The 26,429-nt window shown below is 42.3% G+C and overlaps 1 protein-coding gene across 3 annotated transcripts in view; it reads left to right on the top strand.

The window, feature by feature from the left end:
• Positions 1-15,070, top strand: part of BDNF (brain derived neurotrophic factor) — a 38,229-nt gene extending 23,159 nt beyond the window's left edge. For 2 of the 3 annotated variants that reach the window (XM_008504781.2, XM_008504782.2), the window contains exon 2: positions 14,027-15,070. In XM_008504781.2, coding sequence (XP_008503003.1) covers positions 14,027-14,788 — 762 coding nt within the window. In that variant the 3' untranslated portion in view covers positions 14,789-15,070. Of the gene's footprint in view, positions 1-7,034; positions 7,065-14,026 lie in introns of those variants that run through there. The other variant, XM_030451239.1, reaches the window with a different exon arrangement.
• Positions 15,071-26,429: the final 11,359 nt, after the last annotated feature.

Here is a 26,429-nt window from a genome sequence, read left to right as displayed (position 1 = left end):
GATACAGAACATCCCATTACAGTATAATTTAGGCATCACAAATGGCTACAGCTGTCAGAAGATGAGTACCATGGACAAGCAGTGGAAGCAAAGGGAAACTTCACTTAGTGAATTTTCATGCCCTGGTGACAGCTACCATGAGTCTGTGGCAGTTGTATACTCCCCTTGGTAAGAATATTGTAGCTTTCAGAGAAGTCATTTTTTGAAAGCAGTTAATTAGGACAGTTATTTCTGGACGTGGCATTTGTACAGAACAGAAGGCATGATTGTTCTTATGTTTGTTTCCCTGAGTCCTTTGATCGACTGGAAGCTCTCAATGCTTCACGCTATAAATTACCTCAGTACTTTGGCAGTTCATTTCTTTTCTCGTGTACTCGGTTAGGGAAATGCAGAAATCTTTGTGAGTCAGCTTCAGACTACTATAAATTATGAAGAAATGGGGGAGGGGGTCACATTTCAAATTAGGAAAGGCAATTCTAGGAGGATGAGAGAAATACTGGTTGCTAAATTTGAGATGAGCAGCTCTCCCTATCTCAAAATCTGAGCAGCTACCGCCACCTAGGGATGCAGGAACCAAACAGGCTGCTGTGGGATGGCTCTCAAGCGAGGCTGAACGATTAAAACAAACGAAGCTGTGAATCCAGATAATTCTGACTCCTCAGTAGTAAGTTCAGTGTATGCATGTGGGCTTTAATGAACCTGTAGCTGAGGTAGTACCTGTTGTAGCAATGCAGGTAACTCATCTTCACACAGTCTCCTTGCCTACCTATTTGAGCCACACAAGGAAGGATCCCTTTCAGTAAATCATTTGTTGACTGAACTTCAGACTGCCTACACCTGAAGAAGTATTTGCAAGTCAAATTTTTGCTGGCTTGCTACAGCTGTCGGGGAGACTTGTTAGTGTTTCCAAAGCTTGCTCCAAAGAAGTGCAATGTAGAATCCCTCAAGGATTTGAGTTGATTTGGGGGGGGTTGTTCCCCTCCCCCATTATTGAAATCTGCTTAGTAGGGAGTGTACTTCAGGACATATTTGAAGGAATAGGAAAAAAAAATCCTGTTTTTTCTTAATTTTTTTACTTTCCTGCCTTTAGCTTGATTTCACTAGATTCAGGATTTTTCCCAATTTCAAAATAAAGTAGTGAAGTTAAGCTGGCTACGTAAATAGATGTGCTACCCTAAATCTCACAGTGTGGAATACACCTTTAATATCTGCCCCAGGGTTCTTAGAATATAGTTTCATCTTTTGTTTTGAACTTAAAACTTTGTATGTTTTGTACGTAAATTTTGGCTGTAGCAAGTTCTCCCTCTGCTTTGGGAGAGGTGAATAAGTACTGTTCCTATTTAATTTGTGAAGAACTGTTTATAAAGAGAATCCATGTGCCATTTTTACCCACTGAACTCAATCTCATGTGGAATTATTTCTGACTGCTACAGACACAGAGTGTTTTGGGGGCTTTTATAGTAACTGCTACCTTATGGCTATCAAACGCCCAGTGGAATAAGAAACCCAACATAGCTAAAGCTCAGTGGGAATTGAGAACTTCTGTCTCACAGAGCCATGAAAATGCAAGCCACTAGCTGGAATAGCATGTACTACATCTCTCCTGGTGGTTTTGGTAGTTTCTTATGGTATTTGAAGTTGGTGTCAGGTGAAATCAGGTGTTTATTCTGGGGGATCAGAGCTTTTCCAAGGGCAACTGAGTGTCTGTGATACACGAACATTTGCCATTGAAGTCAGGAAGCAGTGGACTGTTTATACCATATGAGGGTGTATGAGGAGAGAGTCATTGTACCAAAGTAGTGTTTGAAAAACTACCTTTAACTCAGCCAGAGTTCCACTGCAACCTCTGCCTCTCCAGTAGGCACAGATAGGCCTGGAGTCCTTTGTGTGCATGTAGTATATCAGGAGGAGTCTGGAAAAAAGATCAAACTAGGTGAAGTCTTAAGCAAAATGCTGTTATATGCTCTTTATTAACTTAGCATGCAAGAGACTTGGAGCATGTTGCTTCAGTTAAGGCTGTAACCATAAGAACAGGACCAGAGTGGTTTTTGTTTGATTTTTTTTCTTTTTTTCCCCCCTCTGGTCCTGTAATATGTATCCTATAAAAGGAGAGCTAAGTGTAACCTTTTGCGAGTTCTAGTGCATGTTGTGCTTTATCTAATGGGATCAAAATACTGCTTTCCTTAAACGTAACAGCTCCTGGAGAAATGCAAGTTTGTCTAGATCAAGGAATTAAAGGTTATGATCTCTGGATTCCTTAGTCTGTTACGCCATTTACTTTCTAATCTTGGTGCAATGCATAGAATCCATATGGTTTAGTTTACCCTTCTTTACGCTGGCTGTGGCACTCTTCTTGAGTGTTCAGTACTTGATATACTGAGAGGAAAAGCAGTGAAGCCTAAACTTCATTCACAGGCTGGATTAGTGAGTAAAGCAACCTCCCCTTAGTCATAGCTGTCACTGTACTACACAAGTGTACGGACGCTGTTGGGATGAGCGACAGGACTTGTTTTGTGGTATTTCTAGATAATTGTGCCTGCTGGCTGCCTGCATTAAGACTTGGATTTCTCTTGCTATTTACATTCCTTTTGAGTTGATAATCCAGTTTGACTGAGCCATAAATGCCAAGAGAGAAATGCTGTTTGATAGAATTTGTACTGAAAGGCAGCGTGAGTCCAAGGGGGAAGCAAAGCCACTAACAAGTTCAAGCTGGCAAGGGCAACTTAACCAGAACCCGTGCCAGGAAACTGTGGTGAAGTATGAATCTGCTGCTGAACATCATGACTGCCCTTTATCTTTATAATGGCTTGAACCAAAACTAGAAATAAACACATCTGAAGTTCTCCATTCTTGCTGTTCCAGAAATAAACACTACAGTTTATGTCAATGTCACGGTTATTTTTGTTGTTGTTGTTTGCAGCTAATGCCCTGCAGACTGGTGGAGGGCTGGTTTTATTTTCTGGGAGGCAAAGGATGTTTCATGTCCCATTACAATATCAGGGGACTTAGTGATACAGCATCTGCAGGATGCTGCCAATGAATGGTGCAAAGAAAGGATGAGCAGGTGCTGCTTTAAAACTTCTCACAGAAATAAAAACTTTGTGTAATGAGAAGCGAAAGAATGTCTGAGAACTTGTTTGTCCCTTAAAAAAAGGTGATTTGTACCTCACTTTAAAATTGAGAAACAACTGAGCTGCCTTCCTTGGAAGATTAATTTTAAGTCCTTTGATCTCTTTTTTTTCACTAATGATTTATTCCTGCTGCCTCCTGTGCAGAAGTTTTCTGCCATTGTCACTGCAAAAGTGTCAGGAATGTTCATGATGAGCAAGGATGTTGCAAAAGGATAACTGAGTCAATTCCACGTGTCCATTAAAAAAAAAAGGAAAAAAACCCCAAACGATCTACACCACCAACATCCTGAAAGAAAAAAACAAAAAACAACACAACGGAAAGAAGACTGAAGAAACCACTTAGGGGTCTAAGTCTTTAAAGAAGTCAGCCTCCAAATCTGACAAACCTAAATGAAGTGCCTTGAATTCCATGATGCTCAAGCATGAAGCTGTATCACCAGGTTCTTAATCAGTTTTGTTCAGCATATATATTGTTTATTTTTTCCTTGCTTTTGATTCCTGTAACTGTTACGAAATTTTTAGAATCTCATGCTTGGAAATACCAGAAATCATTTCCCCTGCTTCTAGCTAATGCAAGGGTAGGTATGCAGTGAAAGCTGGAAAGGACAATAAACTTCTATGTCTACTCTTAAGGAAAACACTTTGGAGCAAGTCTTCAGTCACAAAGCACCACCAGACCTGTTAGTTTTCAACTTGTACTCACTAGAAAATGACTGGAGGGGAACTGCCAATACTCTGCATATCTTGTAATTAGTCATGTTCAGGCATACTTCAAAACATGAGTTGTAATTTTGTCAAGGTCAGTCCTGAGCTAGTTGTAGTTTTAACAAAAAGATACATGTGTGGAGTTGCACTGGAAAAGAAAGACGACCAGAATGCAGTCAATGGGGTTTTTTCCTTTCCTTTTTTTTTTTCATGGGGCTGATGCTCCACTAACTCCCCCTGTAAGGGCTCAGCATCTCTATTACTAGTAGGCATAGGCTTGCTCTTCTCTGTTTTATCCAAATTAAGGCTGAACTTTGGTCCCTGGCAAGCTGCCTGGTTTGTGTTTATAGGGCTGGTAAATACCTACTTGTGCAGTAGTAGTTCTCTGTGGGAATAGGTCTTTGCTGAATTTCATAGTGAATTTGCTGTGAGTAAAAGCAGCCTCTGGATGCCTTGTGTTGCATTTCAAATGCAACCTCTTTGAGGTTTTAATGGTGAAGAATGTTGGTTTCTATTGTAACACTGGTTTTGCTTTCCTTGTTGTTCTTTGTTATATAATGGTCGACGCCACAAATTAGAAGCATGAGGCTAAAAGCTGAAGAATGAAGGAAGAAACAAAAAGCCATATGGCAATAGCAGGAGGTCCTGCCACCCCACCTTAGGCTCGTGACAACATGCCCTACATTTAACCTACAGTCAGGAACTAATTAACGACACAGATGGAAGTGAGCTAGCATATGTATTCAAAATAATACCCCTAAGGTTTTAATCAGCTGCCCTGCCTCTTTCTGGCTTAGACAGTTACCGTAGAGAGATTTGCAAAATATGTGAATGATATATATGGTTAAGGCAGCTTTGTGTAGTGGCTAAAGCAAGGGATTGGGAGCAGGAACTCCCTTCTTCTCCTTTGGGTCAGCAGTGCCTTGCTGTGCAGTCTGGGGTAAGTTCCTTAAACATCTTTATGGGCTTCAGTCTACCCAGAAGGAAAATAGGATTTCTGATGTCATTCCTCATCACTAAAGTATGCTGAGATTCAGTGTTTGCAAAGCACTTTGGAAGCTTTGGTGGTATGTGCTCCAAGAGATGCTGTACAAGTAAAAGTCAATGACATAAGTACCATGGCTCTCTGCTCTTGCAACCTAAGTTGTAATTTTTTTCCCCTCTCTAGAACTACTAATTAACTCTAAGACAGTTATGCTTCTGATTTTTTTAATATTTTTTTTATTAGGATGGTAACTTCTGATAAGCTGTCCTGTTTTGCAGGGACTAGGGTAAGGGAGAACACTTGGCTATTTTCAACAGGCTAATTGGGTAATTTAATGTTTCTGGCTTCATCTTTCTCTTTCCTCCCCCACCCCAGCTCTATAAGAGGCTCTCCTTCCCTGCAGGGCAGTAGGATCAGCTTATGCGAAGGGACAGGTATTGAAGGTTTTCTAGAGAAGTGTTTATTTAAAGCCTGAAATCCCATATACAAACCTACCCTTTGGAGCTTTAGGGCTCTTACAGTGAGAACTGTGTGCTGGCAGCAAACCACTTTCTTCAGCCTTGTGTGTGTGCATGAAACAAGACACCCAAGTGTGGAGCAGAGGAGAGTTAGGTGGTGTTGGGCTGGATTTTGCATACTTCTGTTTATAGGCATGTCTGGGCTATTTATGTGCTTCTATCAGTGGGGGAAGGGAAGAGCTGGTCTGCACACCTAAAAAGCTTTATTTTTTCTTCTTCTTCTTTAAAATGTGATTATTCCTAAATATGCATGTATCCCTCAGGAGTCTTGAGTGTCAGGAAGCTGTTTTGCTGTGACCTGCCACAGTTTGCTCTGATAAAGCCGTTAGCTATAGTTTAGGTGTTGGCCTGCCCTGATGACCACATAAGTACTGAGCCATTTGCATTTGGATTTATACCAGGCTGTGATTATGTCCACCAGGACTGGGTCCAGTGGAACCTACTGCCTCAAGGAACTGCTACAATTCATGTGAAAATAATTTCCTGTGATGCCATAATCTGTGCTTGTATCTGGTGGCAAGTCCAAAAAGTCATGAACCAGGTAAACTGCATTATTAATTGGGGAGGAGAAGGACCCACTGTCCATGTAATTCATAGGAATCACAGTGTGATACTCTGTGAAAGAAATTACATCATTATACAACTAGGAGAAGGCAGCAGCCTGATAAATTATTCTTTCCTGCAAGGCTGCAGGTTTTTCTTCATGTTCCATTGAACATATTTACCCCGAACAGTGCAACTAATTTGCCAGATGCACCTCCTCACTGCTTCCAGTAAGTCCAAACCCTTTACCTCTGTGGAGCTTGTGTGTTAGTTTGTAAGTCTGTAAGCCCATACACTAGTGGTTTTCTGACTAAGAATGGAGGAGGGGGGCAGTTTATTTGGGTGGGTATCAGCTGCTTGAATGTTACAACACAAAAGAGTGGAAATAATATTGTCTATAAAACTTGGATCCTTCTATTGAATCTGGTTGAAGTTGGCCCCCAAATTTTTAAGATGGGCTAGTGCTGGAGATCCAGACATGGCAATTGCAAAGGTCTTGTTTCAGCGTGAAACCATTGAGAAGGTGGGGGAAAAGCTGAAAACTGTAATGCTGTGAAACCTTGTGTGCTACATGGGCATAGTAAAATATCAGTGGTAAAAAGAGCACTTCTGGCCGAAGTTTTTTCTATTAAGTTACATTAGCATAATTTTCTGACAGTGTTATCTTGAAAGATAAAGCTATTGTTGCAGCAGGACACGTGCAGGGCTGGCTGACTCTGGTGGGCCAGATTTTTAATTACTACATCTGTGTTAAATACAAATTCCTCATTATTCCCTTAATGTAGATGGCTTTCCAAACTCACAAACTTCTGCCCCTGCTCTGGTTGTTCCTATGTAACTTTGAATACTCCTAGAAGCTGCCCTGGTACCTCAGTGTGAGCTTTTATCCTTTGCCCCATCCATGGAAAGTATTTCCATGGGGATGCCAGGCTAACAACTGGACTGAGCATGTGTTGAGAGAAATCTGCACACGAGGGCGGGCAGCCAAGAGTTGACTGATAACACCACTGGCAAATGCAGGCATATTGTTAATACCTGTCAGGGCTCTGACAACAGGCATTTCCAGTTTCTGGTTGATGCACATCACAACACACTGCTCTGCTTCATTTCAAGCACTGACTATGGCTAAAAGCAAGGTATTCTCTTACAGCAATGCCACACACAGTCAGGGTCTCAGCAAAGGTAAGAGTCTTGCAACAAATGGGGATAGCCCTTACTCTCCTTCCTTCCACTAGAGAAAGCACTGCCTGCTCAGCCCCTGGGTAACTGCTCAATCTGATGTTTATGCTTTTTAACTATTGATTTTCCTTGGCTGAGCTTCACTTACGTTCCTGTTAAGTGCATAATGTTCTATAGGTCCTAGGAATCTTGCCACTCGCAGCAGAACCAATGGGTGCGTGGGATGTTTTACATGCTGTTCAATGGTTTGTAAGCACTCATAAGATCCAAGCTCAACTGGTACAGCAGCTTTTGGGTTGTTCCAGGGCTGCTGGACACATGTCACAGCACAAGGGATCCAACTCATGCTAGTTTGCACGCAACATGCTCCGTTCTGTTCCTCCTGTCGGGTGCCAATTATTCTTGACTTCAGTGGGAGCTTCATGTGTGTACTTGGCAGAAGAGCTCAGCCCTGTGACGATTCAGCAGAGTATTTCATACCAAAGAGCCCCAGTGAAATGGAAGATAAACCACAGATGCTGATCAAAGCTCTGAGGTTCTGCCCTGATGTTGTTCTGTGCCCGGGTTGAGCTAGCGGGATATAAAGCTCCAGTGGCTCTCCAAGCAAATGATTTTGAAGAACTGTAATTATATGCTCACATGGAAGGACCAGATAATAGCTTGGCATGGAGTAATCATTTCATGGAATGGTTTTGTGGTTGTTTTTCTTGTTTTGTGGGGGGATTAGGTAGCCTGTTCTTTAGGTGAACTTTCACAGAGGTTGCATAATGTTACTTTTGAGTGAACACAGTAATCACACGAAGGTACCTTGACAAATACTTTAAAACAGATTAATTGGGTTTTCTAAGCCTGAAGTCTGTTTTGAAACTGGAATTTTCCTAATGCTTATGTTTTAGGCTTTGGAAGTTATGTCCCTGCTGTACAGTGCTTCTGTCTACCCATGACACTCCTGATGAGCAAAACCAAACCTGCTGCTAGTGCTTTGATTTGAAGGAGGCTTTCATTGTGTACCCCTATTTCAACACGAAATTTTGGCTAAAAACATTGTGGTAAAACATATTGTCTTTGCTATATGCATAGGGGCATACACACAGGTACCCTTTGGAGCTGAGGTTTTTTTGGCCATAGGGATCCCAGTCTGAGCACCCCATGTGTGGGCTGCTGTGCCAGCAGCTGGGGAAGGCAGAATGTGTGTCACTGGCTCAACATCCAGTTCCCATTGTAAAAGTACCAAAATAGTGCACATCTGCTCCCTGCCATGGGTGCTGTCTCTCTGAAAGCTCTGATACCATCTGTGAGCCTGGCCTGCTATTCCTTCACTCGCATGGACTGCCAGAACTCATCCTGCCTGTTTCCTGGTATGGGCAGATCCATCCAACAAAAATCTGCCTGGGAACTCTTTGAACTTGACTTGTAATGGGGAGACTGTCTGTCTGGTTTGCATCCATTAGAGCAGCTGAATTCAGTAGATTTGCCCTTTGCTTGCCTGTCTGAGTGTCCAGAAAAGTGAGGTGGAAGTTTGTAGGAAACTGTGAAAGATCAGGACTGTAGTGTGATGGCATTATTTTGCCATTATTTTTTTGGGGGGGTTCTTTACAATGTCTGGTCAACAGGAGAAGTTGTGATTTTTGTCTGTGCCCAGGAACTCCACAAAACCCCCCTTGTAACGCTTTAAACATTTCTCTAGAGCCAGTGTAGGCATTCCTGGAGTTTCTTTGCTCTCAGAAGCTGTACCATAGGCAATATTTAGCAATGTAAGACAAAAGAAAATTTTTGGTGCTAAAAGTCTTTGTTTCCAAACCACTTTTTAAATTTTCTTAGTGTTTAAGTTAGTCTTCAAAATGGTTCTTAAATCTCTTCCATCTCTGGTATCATGGCCAAGTAGATTTCATTACCTCCGGGAAAACCAACAGGAGAGAATAAAAATAAAATAGCTTTCTTCTACCTGATATGAAGAACCAACTTACAAGAATACAAATTGGGTGTGGGTGTGCATTTGTATGGATTGGGGGGGAAGGTGCTTTATTTTCAGTAATAAAAAGTAATTACACAGTTTGCTGCATAAATAGCCGCAAGGATAACCAGAGTGCGTCAGACATCCAGTTATGCATGTGTTAAAGGTTAATACTATTTGTTCTCAGTACATTTAGTCTCTGCAAATCATGTGCTGACATGCATCCCATTTTGGTATCTGTTCACACACTCTGGTAATGATGTGTAGAGCAGGAACTCATGCCTGTGCCATTCAGTAGTATTTAGTAAATTGAACTTTTGTATAAAGTCTTGGAAAATGGCAAGGCAGCAAATGAATGTCTTGCTGCTAATTTTATCTCCCACCACACACTCCTTTCTGGAGATGAAAGCATTATGAATCTATTCACTACTAAAAGTTATTTCAACTTTCATACCACGTATCAGGGGGCAGAAAAGCAAGGACGTGCTCACAGCTGTTCTGCGGGTCTCTCTACTGAAAATACAACCTGTTAAGCTGCTAGATTGCTGCTCAAAATAACAGAAAATAATGAAATAAAGCAATTAACTGGTGAATCCTCATTAAATGCAAATACTGAAATAAATAGTACAGCTAGGTAATTGACTGCATATATAAACTAGCTGTGGATAATTGACATGACCTTCATTTAACGAGACTCCTTCCCATTAGTGGAGATGACTGCCACAATTATGTGCCCTTTTTCTAGCTGTAATTGTATGGACTTTATTGAAGTACAAAGTACAAACTAGGTCATGTCTTCCTGAGATCTGGTCCATGGTGGGTGACCTCTTTTCATTGCTTCAGCTTTGCTATGCTGCGTGAGGGAAGGAAGGACCTGAGGATGTGGCTTAAGGCTAGGTCTCCTACATCTATTTTAAATAGCTTATATCTATTTTACACAAGTTAGTAGGTGTATAAAACAGTCTATGGGACAGTAGAGAAGTCTCTGATCTTCTATGACATTGCTGAACCAGAGGAGTACAAATGAACTGCAATATTTAGCTGTTGTTCCTAGAAAGTGGGGAGTAGAGACCAGAACCTTCTAGAGCTGAGAATGAAGGAGATGGATGCATGGTAGGACTGTAGATTAAGGCTATATCATCAGTGATTTTATCTTTTTTTCTTTTCTAGCTTCATGTCTGACTAAAAGTGGCCATGGCTACTGTTTTGTCTGGCATTCAGTTGTAGGAATTCCCTCAGAACATTGAGTATCAGCCAGGTTGCTCCAATTAACACATCACTGATGAGCATCCATTGGAAATAGTTGCTCTGGGACATCTCCACGAAGGCCTCAGAGGGGTGGACATGCCCACCATGGAGAAGGGGGATACATTGCTCAGTAGTAGCATGCTGTAAAACCAGGAAAATTCAGCTTTCTTCTGTGTTCCCACCCTGGTTCCACTTCCACACAGTATGACATGGTGAATTCCTTGTAATTGAAAGGGTATGTGTTAATCTGTTTGGGGTCTAGAAGGGCACTTAGTGTAACAGGCCAGGCAGTATCCTTAATCTTTGCAACAGTGAAGGTTTGGTAGTTAGGGAGCAGAGGAAAAGGAGTGGAAGCTGTCAGACTGTTTCCATTGACCTTTTTGGTGCTGGATTGGGATGGTTGCACCTCATAAAGTAAGAGATGAACCGTGCATTCATGAGTCAGTTCAAAATCAGCTGAAAACTCGTGTGTTTCTACCTGCAGAGTGAGATTTAAGTCTTAGTCTGCTGTAGCATCCTGAGCTAGTAGATTTTGAGCAGCTGCTACTAGAAGTTGCCATGAAGAGATTTCCTAGGTGTTAAAATACTGCTTCCTCCTATTAAATCACTTGATATCATTTTGCTGCCAAAGACAAGGGCTATTTGCATTGCTCAAGTCTCTGTCAAGACAGAGAAGAATCTTTTCACATCCTTCTTGCACAGTTCAGCTTAGTCTGGGACTCATTTACAAAGAAGTAGATTTCTGAGCTGTCTGCTTGCTAGTAATGATCCCTGTGTCTGTGCTGCTAAAGTTTACTTTGACATCTCTTCTACTGTTATAAACATGAGGAAGAGGCTTTTAGGGGAACACACTTTCTTGTGTGTTACCTCTGTGTTGTGTAAGGCAGCCCAAGCCTGTCCTGTTGTTGGTTTTCAGAGCCTAGTTGTAGTTTTTTATCTTGCTGCCCCAGATGATAGTAGCAGTTGTATGTCACTGGATGGGCTGTAAATTGAACAAGCTTGACAGCAGTTTCCTTCCTAAATGGAAGGCAAAATTGATTAAGGAAGGATGAATTTAACATTAATAAAGTACTATTAGATCTGCAGAGCAACAAACTATTGGTGGAGGATTCTGAGAGCTTACTGAAGTGACTTGGTGAGATTTTCTCTGCTTTTCTTCTGAGGAAAAATGTCCATGCAAACCAAGTTGCATAGCCACTACTACGTGCATTTCACATCCCTCTAAGTTCATTGCTATCATGGCAGGTAAAGAGCCCAGTGACAATAGTGAAGGATGTGGCCTGGTCCAGGAATCCCTCTATTCTTTGCTCACCTACCTAACTTGAAAACCAGATGTTCAACCACCAACTTGGCTGATGGGTGCAAGCTTCTCCTCTGTTTTGTGCTTGTCCTGGTGCCTCTTGTGTTGTGTCCTCTCTCATTTGTGCTGGATGGACCTTTGGGTTACTATGTGCCCAGACAGAGTTTATCCTCGAGAGTCAAGATGTTGGCTGGGACCTGTGGGCACTACAATAAAATAACAGGAACTTGATTAGGAGCCAGAAGATCTGTGTTCTGTTCACTGCTCTGGTGGTCACAAAGTGCAATGTGGGTGTTTGTTTTTTTAATGTTTTAATTTTCCTTTTAAGTTTTATGTAAAGCAATTCTCAGGAGTGCATGAGTTATTTTTGATGCTTGTTCCACTGGCTCTGCATTTGTATGCTTGCTGAACCACCCCTTCTCCCTCTTGTCTTGTCTCTCCTTGTTTGATAAAGGACGACTGATAACCTTCTTCCTTGTACTGTAAATCATCTCTGTAGTGTCTCTCTTCCTCCCCTTTGAGGAAGAGATCTGATACTGCTCCCTGGAGAACTTTTTTTAAAATCTTAGTTTAAAAAAAAATTAAATAAAACTGCAAAATGCTCATCTTTTGCATGGTTAGAGCAAACACTGTGTTCTTGTGAGTCACAGATGTCAGGTTTGTTTAATCTTAATAAATCTATGCCACAATAACACTTCTAAATAGGAAGAGAGACTGAGGGATGAAGGAAGAGTTGTGCTGGTGGAGAGAAGATTCTTAGCCAAAATCAGGTTTAGTGAGGGGCAGGGACACAAACCCAAACACTTCTCACCCACCCCCCCTTCATTAAGTAAACTTTAAGGCCTGCATTTTGGGCACTGCCTTTCTAGCACATATTTCATTGTATTTGTATGCTTTATGATAGATTGGCTTTCCATGTTCAAGTCTTAAGAGTCCTAGTTTCCCACAGCATATTTGCAGGAGATGAAGTAAGGGTTTTTACATAGCACCCTGTTGGCAAACAGAAATAGAATTTACTCCAATGAGTGCTGCCAAGTATGAGGTACTTCCGAATGAACTTCAAAAGCTCTGAAACAAGCATTAGCTGCTGCTTCAAAAATGTGAACCATGCCATTGCTTTCTAGCAAGCAGAACTGGTGAGAGCAGGGATTGGAAGGAAGGAAAGTAATAACTGGATGTGATGGATGTTGTAGTAGTAGCACTTGGGATCAGACAAAGTATAGTTCTCCATCATAGCAGGATTTGGAGGCTTCTTGGTGTAATAGTAGCTCAAGTGTGTTCTCTGCACTTGAGGAGGAAGCAGTTTCTATACTGAGGAATGTGTGATCTACAGAGACTCAGTGTAGCTCTTGGGAAGGAGCAGTCATACAAACCCAGGCTGCTGGGATTGCTGGTAGGAGTGAGCTGCACTGATGCCCAGGCTGGGGAGGACTCTGCTGACTGGCACTCTCCTGCTCCTACCCCTTCATGCTCAGGGTAAACAGAGCCAAGTGCAACCAGAAGCCTCCAAGCCCATGCTATGCACCAGAACTTGGGGCAGAACATGAGAGGAACAGGCAAAATGCTGTGTTTGGTGTGGCATTAAGGCTTGGTGTGCTTCTGGTTTTCATGCTGAGCTCTGGGCTTTAACTGGCTTTCAGTGTTTTCCCCTGTTGAAAGCAGGAGGTGTGTGGGGCTCTGGGAAAGTAGGGGATGGTGGTTCTGGTGCTGCTGGCACTGCAGTATAGCTCTTTATCAGCTCTGTAATCCAGCAAGTCCCTTCAATGGCATGCACATGATACAAGCAATCTTTCCAGCTCAAATTTAGTATGGCAGCAAGCATATTGGCCTGGACCATTTTCTAGTTCTATATTTATGCATACATACTTTCTACTTTTAGATGAGGAATTGGCCTGCTGAGATCTCAGAATTTGCATGACCTCTTCCTGTGTTCTAAATGTTGCTTTCAAAATCCAAATGCAATATATCCTGGTGTTGCTCAGTTTCTTGTGACTAGAATGATAGGAGATTTTTGGCATAGAGAGGTGTTGGAAATCAAGGATTTGCATTTGTGCTTGAAATGGCAGTCTTGCCTTTCAAGCTTGCAAAGCACCCTTTTGCTGCTGAAATGTTGTATTGCTAAATTGGAGTTCTGCTTTTGCTGTTACTTGAAATAAGTCTGATTAGTCTAAAGTTTTCATGTAGTATCTTATCTCATGCTTGCTCCAGAAAGACTTTGGTACATCAAAACTCTGACCTGCTGGTTGCCTGAGCCTTGGCATCTGCTGTGTCTGAAACTCTAAATCAAAGCTCAGCCTTGTACAAGAGAAGGCTTCATCACCAGTAATGAGTTGCAGCTGCATGCAGCAGATCTCTGCAAAAAATGCATAATGTCTTCTGAGAAGTCAGGTGAATTTTTATTATTGCATTCCTTGAAAGTTAAATCTTTTTTTTTTTCTTTCCTTTTGTTCTTGTCCTTAACAGTTCCACCAAGTGAGAAGAGTGATGACCATCCTTTTCCTTACTATGGTTATCTCATACTTCAGTTGCATGAAAGCTGCCCCGATGAAAGAAGCGAGTGTAAGAGGACAAGGCAGCTTGGCTTACCCAGGTCTTCGGACCCACGGGACTCTTGAGAACCTAAATGGGCCCAGTGCTGGTTCAAGAGGATTGACATCTCTGGCAGACACTTTTGAACACGTCATAGAGGAGCTTCTAGATGAGGACCAGGACATCCAGCCCAGCGAGGAAAACAAGGATGCAGACTTGTACACATCCCGAGTCATGCTAAGCAGTCAAGTGCCTTTGGAACCCCCGCTGCTCTTTCTGCTCGAGGAATACAAAAACTACCTGGATGCTGCAAACATGTCCATGAGGGTCCGGCGCCACTCCGACCCAGCTCGCCGTGGGGAACTGAGCGTGTGTGACAGCACCAGCGAGTGGGTGACGGCGGCAGAGAAAAAGACTGCGGTGGACATGTCCGGGGCCACTGTCACCGTCCTGGAAAAAGTCCCGGTGCCCAAAGGCCAACTGAAGCAATACTTCTACGAGACCAAATGCAACCCCAAGGGGTACACAAAGGAGGGCTGCAGGGGCATAGACAAGAGGCACTGGAACTCCCAGTGCCGAACTACCCAGTCTTACGTGAGAGCTCTCACCATGGATAACAAAAAGCGAGTTGGCTGGCGCTTTATAAGGATAGACACTTCCTGTGTATGTACATTAACCATTAAAAGGGGAAGATAGTGGATTGGTGTTGTATAGATTATATTGAGACAAAATTATCTATTTGTATATATACATAACAGGGTAAATTATTCAGTCAAAGAAATAATTTTATGGACTGCATGTATAACTGAAGTTTATACAGTACAGTGGTTCCACAATCTATTTATTGAACATATCCATGACCCGAAGGGGAACAAAAGTCATTTGCGCACAAGTTAAAAAAAAAAAAAAAAAAAAAAAAGGCAAACAAAAAAAAAGGGAAAAAAAAAAAAAGAAACAAAAAAAGAAAAACGAGCAAACAAAAAAAAGTCCGCATTACATTCCTCGATAACGTTGTGGTTTGTTGCCGTTGCCAAGAATTGAAAATACAAAAAGTTTAAAAAAAATAAAATAAAGTAAAATTGCATGCTGCTTCAATTGTGAATTGATGATAAACTGTCCTCTTTCAGAAAAATAAATTGAACCAAAACATTCCGTTTACATTTTAGACAGTAAGTATCTTTATTCCTGTTAGTATTATATCTGTTTACTGCTTTTAACTTCTGATAGCGTTGGAATTAAAACAATGTCAAGGTGCTGTTGTCATAGTTTAACTGTTTCTCTTTTATTTTTGAACTCCCATCAGGTTGAAAAAAAAAATCATTACCTTATTCTGGATTAAAACCAAATCTGTTTCTTGTATGTTGTGAAGGTGTTTGCAATAGCAATCCAACTACTGACAAAAATAATAAAAAAAAAAAAAGGCAACTGAAAAAGAATGGTGATGTTCCACTTCACATTGTTGAACTTCAGGCTTAAAGACAGCACTTATTTAACTGTATGGCAACATGCTTTTTTGGTTTATTTTATTAGTTTTTAAAATTTTTTTATTTGCTGTCTTTTGAGACCTGCATTTGCTTATATCATGTTTGTTTGTGTTTGGGTTGGGGGTTTTTTTTGTTTGTTTTTTGGGGTTTTTTTGTTTTTGTTTTTTTTCCCCCCCTTTCCTCCCTCTGGAAGGATATTGGTTGTGATCTTTGAAGTGTTTCATTTAACAGACAGCTGGAAGTTGTCATATAGAAAATATTCTATAGAGTGTTGAGAGCAATGATGTTCATGTAATAAAAGACTCTGTGCTTGGATCAAATGTCTTGGTAAAGCACAAGCAGCATGCCACTAGCAAAAAGGTCCAGAGAGATGACAGTGGCTCTGAAATCAGGTTGGTCATGGTACTGGTGTAGCTCCAAGTCAAGGGAACAGCATTTTGGGCTGGATGTGGTCCTGTGCATCCTTTGGGAGAGTGAGAGCTTTGCCTTGGGCACTGATACCCTTCCCTCTCCATGTCCAGCAGCCCAGGCTGCAAAGCTTGGGGTGCAAACCCCTGCCTGAAAGAGCCCTGGACATGGCTGGGGATTAAGCTGAAATTCTAGCTGAAAATAATTAGCCTTTATGTTCATCTGGCTCTACCTCTGCTGCCAGCCTTGTTTGATGAAACAAATGTTGGCATAAAAAAAATTCCTCTTGACATAAGCGAAGAGCAAGTGGTGGAGGAGTTGGCTTAGCATTGCTTAGGTTCTGATGGACATATTTAGCTCTGTGCTGCCACTCTAATTATCCTGGCAGAAGTATTATTATAAAGGCAGGTTGTAAGCCTGAGAGCTGGGCATAGATAGCACTTGAAGTGACTACAGTGGGCAGAGAGGCGGAAACACCTGGTTAGGGAGCTCATTTAAGGCAGATGCTGTATTTGTAATTCTTGTAGATGAAGAAAAGTCACTGGATGAAGAGGAAAATGCTTGCAAAATATAACCACTTCTGAATTCTGTGGAATCTGTGTTAGTCTGCCTTGCTGTTGAAGTTAATTAAAAACCTGAACGGGCAAATCTTATTTGAATACGATCCCTGACAATAATTCTCTTTGAGGAGCTTATTTAACACTGAGTTTTTGTCATTACTAGTAGAAAATCATGGTGGAAGTTAACAGAGACACCTTCAAACCAGTGTTTTCTTCTACTGAGGGTAGACAGGTTCCCCCTTCCCTAGGATAAATGACTGTCAAAGGAGAACCTTTACTGGACCATGAATAAGAAGTGTGGGTTGTGTGACCTGCCTCAAACTTCAGGTTTCCCTGTCAAATTTTCAGGATCCTCCATGGAAATCAGAAATAAAATTTAAAAAACAAACAAACAAACAAAAACACAACCAAAAAAAGCCTTTATTAAAATGTCTCCAAACTTCAACTAAAGTGCTCTTCATGCAAATTAAATGTTGGTATAATGGAGAATTTCATTCCCCTGTGGCCAGTACCTCTATGTGTATTATAAATCTTTGCACTTAATAATCCAAACGTGGCTTAGGAGCTATTCTCAGCAATATTCCTAAGCTACAGCAGAGATGGTGTCATGGTGGCTCCTCTCAAAACCAGGGCTGGTTGCTTAGGAAGGGGGAAGAGTGATGTTAATGAATGAATAACAAACATCTCTCACCCAGGCTGAAAAAAGAAATGGTAGCTAGGACATGGCAGTAATCAAATGCAGATACAGAAATAAAACAATTCCCAATTCAAATAAATTGAATTTCTAAGGGAGAAGTCTTTGTGCATAAACCATGCTAGAACTAAAGTTTCTTGTTTCTACAAGTGACTCATGGCTATGGCCTTAACTGGGAAATCCTCACCTGGAATAGGTAATGGTGGCACTGGAGTAACAGAATTAGAAGAGTGGGATGGCAAGTTACAGGGCAACCCAGGGGGATGAATGGATGGAGCTGAGAACCTCCAGAAGAACCATACCCTGTAGCTACATCTAGAGTGAAAGTTCCTGTGATAGACCAATTCTACACCAATTGATGCTTTCAACATACATAATGTGAAACTGGCAATTAAACTGCAGTCCCATGGCTCTCACTTGCCTGCCCTAATACATCCATGAGCACAGGCTTGGCAGTTTTAATTAAAAGAGATCCGATGGGGTGGGGGAGGTTGGTTTTCTTTCATGTCACTTAATTAAACTCTTGCTGTGGTCTGTTTGTGACAAAGGTATATCATGCATGTCAGCAGGCCTAGTGCTGTGTTCAAGTAAAGACTCTTGCAACTGTAAGTTGATGTCTGTGGCCTTGTTCTCTATTATTCACCTTGTGTAACATAAATATTTATTGTATATTTATATAATTTTATGTTTTTTGGGAAAAACTGAAATTGGCATTAAAATTTAAAAGCAACTGCGTCATATTGTAAATATAATTAAGCTATATTTAAGTGTACTGATTAACATAATATATGTTTAACTATAGAGTTTTTTATGTTTTTAAATATATTTTCAGAAATATATATATATAAAACTTGGGGTTTTTTGGGGGACCATGTGACTCTTTTCTCTAATTGTAAAACAAACGAGTTTTACTATAAAGATGTGTGTTCTTTGTTTTAAAACAATTATTACTTTATTTTAGCAATAAAATCTCCCTCGGAGGGCAGGTAGCCCCCTGTTTCATAGCTGGATAGTTAGCATTGGGAGGGGAGGGCTGGCAAGAATTTATTTTCCATGAAAGGTGGGGATACTCACAGAATGATGCATTCCCATTTAATTCATTAAGTCCTTGAGAGACTAAAACCCCATAAATGACACATTTTATTTTATTCAGCTGTGAAATAATGAGCAGAATGGAAGTGAGAGGGAAGGGTTACTAACCTTAGTAGCTAAGGGATAAGTGAGACATAAACTCAATAGCTATAGTCCAGTCATATATCTGATTTTTAAATGGTGTCATGTACATTTTTATCCCCTGCACTGAGCTTATTTATGACCCTACAGTGTACTAGGAATGGAATTCCTTGGATTTAACATATTGTTAGCATTTCTAAAAGAATATGCTCTACTCTAACTGCCAAGCCTTTGTATATTTAATTACCCCATAGCCCTAGAACAATCAATAAATCTTCATGATTAATAGCAAACTTTCATACAACACTGGGGGAGAGGGGGATATCACAAAACCCAAACTCTTAAAAAATTCCATGGCTGCAAGTTTCCCAAGAGCCCGGTGCCAGCTCCATCTCCACAAGAACCAAGGAAACAGCCCTGCAGATTATCAGAGAGATTAAACACACATGCATGCACATGGCTGCCTTTCTTCTTGTCTGTCCCGGGAGCAGTGACAGCCACTCAAACTGTTGGAATATGGAAGGATGGAGGTTTTTTTGCTGTTAAATCCATGGCATATGGCAGGGAATGAAACAGGCACCCTCAAAATACAGATTTGAATTTGCAGAGGAAAATACAGGAACTAAGCATCCATCCATCCACTCAGCTGAATTCTGTTGAGGAAAAGAAAGCTATTTCCATAGCTTTTATCACTTGGAGAAGAAATAAAGACATATAGCTAGACTTTTAAATTACTCAGCAAGAAAACAATAGAAGCAGTAGAAGATCTTTGAAGAGAATATCAAAGCTACATTGAAGTGCAATGAGAGGGGTAGGACATTTATTTCAATTTATCTCAGGTGGATCTAATACTCTGCTCCCACAGGCTGCCTTTTCTAATTAGGATCTCACTGAGAACACCCCTTCTGGCAGGGCAATGAAATTGGGAAAGGAATGGAATCACTTGTTTGGGGTAAATGTGAAGAGCACCAAGGCCTCACCTTATGAAGAATTTTTAAAGTTCTGTAGGGTGGCATTTTTTTGGAAGAGAAGATTTTTCTGAACCTTTTTTTTGGGGGGGGGGGGGTGGAGATTTTTTTTTATATTTTTCTTAACCACTTGCTACAATTTTGGGTAGTCAAAGATTGGTGTTGGTGTGAATCAGTGGAGTTAAACTTGCCAGGTTTTTTAAAATTTTTTTTTATGCCTCTGGGAGAAAAAGGCCTAGAGATGGCATGAGTGGGTCCAGCTTTTTCCAGGAAAGAAATGGATTCAACTGTGGAAATTGCAACACTTCAGGAAATCAAGTCTTGCAAATCTCACCCAGATAGATGATGCAGACAACTACTTGGAGGTAAGCTGCTCTTTGCTACACCAGTCCTTTTTTGGGGGAAACAGCACACAGCTCCAGGCTTTTGCTTTGCCAAGGGTGAGTCTCTAAACCCTGCCTGCAACCTGCTACCTTCTCTCCTTGGTCCATCCTAATGTCCCAGCTGTGACTATCTATTTATCTAGATGGAAAATAGCAACTGGTACTGCAGGTTGGTCTCTTATCAGGCTGGTGCTTTGTTGTTGACTTCATGTGGGCTTGCAGCCACCTCACCTGTTGCTGCATGTCCCAACTCCATAGGAACAACTTGGAGAGGGAACCAAGGGGTGGCAATTCCTGGTAATTCCCCAGTGCCCAGAGGGCTGTGGAGGCAGCGAGGGTTTCCCTGCTGCAGACGCTGCTGATCTCATCAGCACAACCCTTACCAGTTTGCTCACGCTGGGATTTTAGGAGATGAGGAGGAGGATTTGGCATCTAAACCCCACTCCTTTCTGCCTCTACCAGCTGGGCAAAGCACGGGCCTAGCAGTGGGAAGAGGCAGGGAGCTGCCTGCCTTTTGCTCCCACCATGGCCAGGGGATGCTGTGGGGAGGGGATGCTGCTGTGGGCTGCTCACCCCACCTGCCACCCCCTGGCTATGGAGAAGGCTGTGACTGGGCTTGGTCTCACCTTTCAGTAGGGGCAGGTAGAGAGCTAGAATTAAAGGGCTCAGGAAAACTGGACTAAAATGCTTGGAGAGGGAAGTTGTTTGTATGTATTGATACCAGCAAGCAGAATCCTGAGTTCCTGATACAGGTGTTGCTCTTGTCTATTGACACAAGGTGAGAGAATGCTCTTCCTTATCTTCCTCGTGCCCCAAATAAGCTCCTGTTGTATCACAGGAAAGAATGCCAGAGCAGGGGCTCCATAAAAGCATCTGAGTTATTTAACATGAGTAATTTCTCAGGTGGTACAAAAAGAGGTGTGGTACATGGAAGGAATTTATCCTTCTAGGAGTGCAGAATTTTGCACTTTCAGAAACACATCTCATACATCTGAAAATGTTCCCCCTTGCTAGAATAATTCTTTCCCTATATGATCCTCTCATCCCTTTTATTTAATAAAGAACCCAAGCAAAAAAATCTGGTCTAGCTTAAATCTATAAAGTACTGGAATTTCCAACTTAAAGCTGCAGTTTGTGTGTAGACTAAGCTATCTTCTTCTTTTGTGGTATGTTGTGTTGGTCATAAGAGCTTTCAAAACTACTCAGACTCCAAATAGCAGTGTAGGTACTTACTGCACTAAATATTCCTTCAACTGCCATCTACACTGAGGAGTTTAAATTATCCTAATAAGTCTTCCAATTATCATTTTTCCTGACCTTTAGCTAAAGAACCACTCTGCTGGGAGACTAATTTTTGCTCTAAGCCCAGTGTGATCCTTTGTAGAAGTTTCACTATATTTGGACTCCAGTCCTGGGAATCTGTTATTTAAAGACTATAAAATATGTGTGGCCATATTTGTGTTACAGAAACACTTAGGGCTGTCAACTTCATCATTTATATCCATTAAATGGTCCAATGAGGCCATTTCACCTCAGGTTACACACTTTGCTATCACTCACACTCACACGTACCGTGTCTGCAGGTTGGGGCAGCTGCAAAAGTAAAGGGAAGGATGGAGGCAAGAGAGCTTTGGGAAACAGAAAAAGAACAAATCCAGTGAGTTTTGTCAAAAGTGAAGTAGAGATAAGGTGCTGTGGGACAGATAAGTCTTGCTGCTGGTGCCCCTCTTTGTAGCAGGGACATCCCCACCTTTGCCAGTCAGCTCTTCAGGAGCAGGAATAGGCACCAACAAGTGCATACCCAAAGTCCTGTTTAGTTACAAGAAGTACAATAACTTGAACAAATGGCACACAGACAACTGTTTTCTTGCCCAAACTGTTACAAACTTTTTTTTTTTTTTTTGTCTCTCTGGCCTGCTTTATTCTTTGGGCATGAAATGTCACCATCCTTGATGTCCCCGTGTGATGTAGGCCACCTGGAAAGCAACAACACTTGACTCAGCAATAACAGGAGTAAATTTATTTAAAAAAATAAGAACATTTTATCACCTTATAAGTTAATATCCTTTCTGCCCTGTTGGCTCTACTGCTCCAGCAGGTAGGATCAAATGGATGTGGTGCTGGCATAGGTGCAGATCTCTCTGCTAAGAGAAGGCACTGAGATGAAGCAACAAAGTGACTTGTACTCACTTCACCTCATGTCACTTTCCAGTTGGTTACTTATTTTGGCCACTGTTCCCTTGGGTTTAATGGGCATGTTAGTCTGAGAGATGCCCTAGTCTGGCTGTTTAATTCTGAAGGGTGCACAAGAAATTCTCCCTCAGCTGAACCATTCACAACAGCCGTGTTACCTTCCGCTTTTCTCCCTTGGAAATTTCCCCTCCTTTCTGCCAGCTGGGCTGGTGTGGAATACTTGCCTCCCCATTTCACAGGCTATAAGTTCAGACATGCTCATCCAGCCTAGCTAATAGCTGCTGGTACATACCTCCCAGCCACACAGGGCTCTGATGAAGAGCTGTCACGGCAGGAGAGGGGCCGCAGGGATGCAGCATCAGAAAGCAAAGGGGACCCTCAGCTTGGGAAGGCAGGTCCCAGCACGGCAGCCTCAGCCAGCTCTCCTCACCCTGCTCCACAATGTCTGAGTAGAGATGTAGTAGGGATTACACAAGTAGTTCTTGTTAGCTGCCTGCAAGATGTGACAGGGTGCGAGCGACCTCGTGCTTAAAGTCTGACGACAGGTAGCTCAGTATTTCAAGAGGAATCAACCTCACTCGTGTTTTCAGAAGTCTTGTTGCCATCAAGCTGTCTAGTGAAATGGAGATTATTCACCTGAAGTGCTAAACAACAGCTTTGTGTTCCAAGGGGAAAGCAGGGCAAACACTCAGAAGAAGGTATTGGATGGGAAGCATCGCTTTGAGTGTGCCCTTAGAATATGCATAACCCTTAGCTTCCCAAAAAGCTATAAATCTCCATGTGAGTGTATGAACTGAGGCCTTGGCAGTCAGATATTTGATTCCAGGAAGCCTAGAGAGCACAGGGACCACAGGACTCTTTGCCAGCTGTTAAATTCAGCATGCACAGCGTGGGGCATGGAGGAAAGGCAGATGAGCACATGAAATCTCTTCATAAATCTGTCAGGTAGGCATCTGTGGTTAGCAGTAGCAGTGCTCCTCTTGTCTGTGCCTCCTCTAAATTAAACCAGAGATTCCAGGCATAACTCTGCATGTCCTTACGGCTTTATAATTGTTGCCCGCATGGCAAGTCGAAGAAATAATGAGGATAAAGTAGTGCAAACAATAGCTACCCGAGCTAATTACCGCTGCCTGTCACTGAAAATAATACAGTAGATGGGCTGACGATCTTAAAGCCTTGCCTGAACTTTCAAGGCAGGAAGTTAGTGAGAAAAGATCTTGAAATAAAGCATTCCTGTAGCCCAAGATGATTTTAGGGGCCTGCAATCCATTACCTCCTCGATGGTCGCATCATAAATTCCCTTTTATGGCCACAATATGCTGTTACGTGCTTCATAACACAGGAGATAGGCACAGTTCCTAAAAATTGGTGCAACATCTCTAATAAAGGATGTGTCAGGTATTACACAGGGCTATAACTATGGTATAATGTACAGTTTGGTGCCAGACTCCTGAAATGACCACCTACGCGGTGATGTGTTGAAGCATTTCTGAGCAAAGTTGTAAGCTTGGAAACCTCTGCAAATCTTTCTGGGAGCTTTCATTTTTCTCTCCTTTAAATAGGCCAATTTCTCCTTAATCACAGAGCCTAATTTTGCCTTTGAAAAGGACAGTCTCTACTGAATTTAGTGGGAGGATTGAAGAGCAACTCAATAAATCAATAGAGAATAAACCTATGAAAAGCCATTCTGCAGAGTGTCAGTGTTAGCTCTGGAGGTCTCTGGGATGCAGATAGGTGGAAAAGCATCCTGGGAGGCAATTGCTATGAAACTGCCTCATTTCTACCCCTGTGCATTGCCTGTTGACCACCTCTGGAGGGTCAAAGAGAGGGGTGATAGGCTGGTGGTGTCATTCAGTGTGGGCTCCCCCAGAAATACATTTCTGTGTTGCAGAGCAATGTGAAAAAAGCCACTGTGGCAGGGGTACCCAGGCCCCATCATGTGCCTGTGTGGCTTCTAGCCCTGGTGACCACTGAGTCCAGAGGAGGAATGAGTGTAACCTTGCCTGGCCTGGGAGGCAGCTCCAGAGGCATGGGGGGTAAAGCTGTCTCCCGGGGGCCTGAAAACAACCACATGTGTAACTTCTTCCTGCTACTTTGGTCTTTCTGCTCCTAAATTGTGTGAGTTCAGCTTTCTGGTAAATTAAAGTCAGGCCAGCAGTCTGTTTCAGATTTGCATACATGTATTTGAGCTCCAGCAAGCCTAGGGAACCGAGCAGGGATGAGAAACGCCTTGGGAGACTCTCAGTGGTGCCACATGCTGCAGGCACACTCAAGCTCTGCTTCCCTGGAAGATGAAGTCTTTTTTTTTTTTTTTTTTTTTGGGTTATTTGGGCTCATATTTTCAGCAGGTTGGTAGCTGCAGAGCCCTGCACCCAGTCATGGGCAGATGTCCTGCAGCTGTGCAGCTGGCCAGGAATTCCCCCTTTTGCTTTGAAGCAAATGAGGTTGTTCCACCCCGAGGTTTTAATTCCCCACCAGACAGACCACAGGCCTTCTGCTCTGGTTCAGGGCTGTAGTTACCATCTCTTTCTGCCTCTTCATGTGCCTCTAGTTCATAAGCAGAGGTTTCAATCATTATCTGGGAGAGGGTTTTGCTCTGTCTGTCACAAAGCATCATCAGGTCCCACTAAGGAGGCACTTCAGGACTTGCCTTTAGGGTCCTGCAGTGTTGTGCTGTGTGTTGGTGTTAGAGCAGTGTAAATATTTCCAAGCTGGTGCCCTGTTTGCATTGCAGCAGGGGAGACTGGTGTGTTTTTCAGCATCTGGGGGGGTGGGTGCAGGCAAAAGCCCTCTGGGTGCCCAGCGGCAGCCTGATGGAAGGGGCAGCACATGGGGTACAGCCACACATTGACAAACTGCTGCCGCCCAGGCAGTGCCCTGCTGTCCCTTCCCAAGCCACAGCCTAAGGAGCCCCAAAACTGGATGAAAAGGAGCAAGTACAGAAAAGCCTTTGGGATTTCTCCATTAACTAGGGAGTTGCAAAAATTTATATTGAGAATACAATGTTTGAGGTACAGAGTTGAAACTCTGCCTCCTCTCCTGACTTGACAGCCATGCCAATCCCTCTTCATGGTCCAGCTTGGTCTGTGAGGCAGCAAACCCCATGATCATCCTGCTTAGGTCTGTTCTAGGTATAAGGAGTGTACCTGAGAGAAGAATTTAGGCCAATAACACCATTTGGGTCAGGAAGTACAACAGAAGTTGATTAAACATTAATGTGATGAGGAAAAGTGTTCCTTTCAACTCCTACCAACTACTACCACCATCCTTTGCACCTGCAGTCTTCTTTCTTTTGAGATGAACAATATGTGATGCCACAATTTTTTTTCATTTTGAAAAACATATTTATGAGCCTTTGGCATGTCAGTGGTCACACACTATCCTTCCTAGCAATAACTATTGTGAAATACAGCTGTTCATTGGTATTAAAATACCTAAAGTATTTTAAAATATAAATATAATTTTACATTAACTAAGTAAACGAAACCCATGACAGGCTGTGTGAGTCACTGGTGCAGATACATGCTGTATTGATTGCCAATGCAAAAGTCCACTTTGTAGGCTGATTTTATTTATCAGAGTACACGCACTGCTCCAAAACTGGAAATACTCCTACCCACAGAGTATTTAAAGGATGTTCAAAATAAAATCCCCCTCTGCAAGTATAAAACCCTGTCAAAGATTTCAGACTCTTCAAGTAGAGTTGGGACTAGAAATGAAGGAAAATAAAGCCTCTAGATTTTTTTTTTTTTTTTTTTTTTTTTTTTTTTTTTTTTTTGCCTGGCAAACAAATGCTGCAACATGCCTTGGTGAGGTCCTTGGATCTGCTCTTCCCCTGCACAGAGCTGGGTATGAAACACAAAACTGCTCTTGAACTTGGATGTTTGGACCTGTCCAGCTCAGCTGGGATCCAGAGATTTCTGCCTTCACTTCCTGAAGATTTTTGATTGTAATCTGAAGCTGGGCATATTGACACCAGCCCTGGGAGGTGTGTGCAGATGAGGGTCTGAGTGTCTGCCTCTTGTCAGTCTGGGTAATTAAGGACTGGAAACAGTACAAGGACCTGGTACTACCCATCCGGAAATCCCTGTGGATAATTATCTAGTGTTACTTTGTGATCACACCATCCTTGGTTTCATCCCCTTGGCTCTGCTTCCCTCTTGCTGTTTCTCTAACTTCTTACTTGGGGGAGAGCCCAGGGCAAGGAGAAGCCTTCTCCATGGCCAGGGTCATCCCACAAACCTTTCCTCGGGAATGTGATGCTCCAGGCAAACTGCTCTTCCTCTGAGAGAGGGAGGGATCTCTGAAGACCCCATCTCGATGGATGCAGTGGCCCATGGCACAGGTTGAAGGACATTTGCAGTGGAGTGGCTGTGTAGGTCTGTTCTTCAGCAAGGAGGGAAGGACCTGTTAACAGCCTCCCAGGAAAAAACAAAAACAAAAACAAAAACAAAAAACAACTGGGACAAAACCA

This window comes from Calypte anna, chromosome 5 (assembly GCF_003957555.1).
Source record: "Calypte anna isolate BGI_N300 chromosome 5, bCalAnn1_v1.p, whole genome shotgun sequence".
NCBI lineage: Eukaryota > Metazoa > Chordata > Aves > Apodiformes > Trochilidae > Calypte > Calypte anna.
Note: the sequence above shows the minus strand (reverse complement) of the source record. Positions and strands in the feature narration are given on the sequence as shown.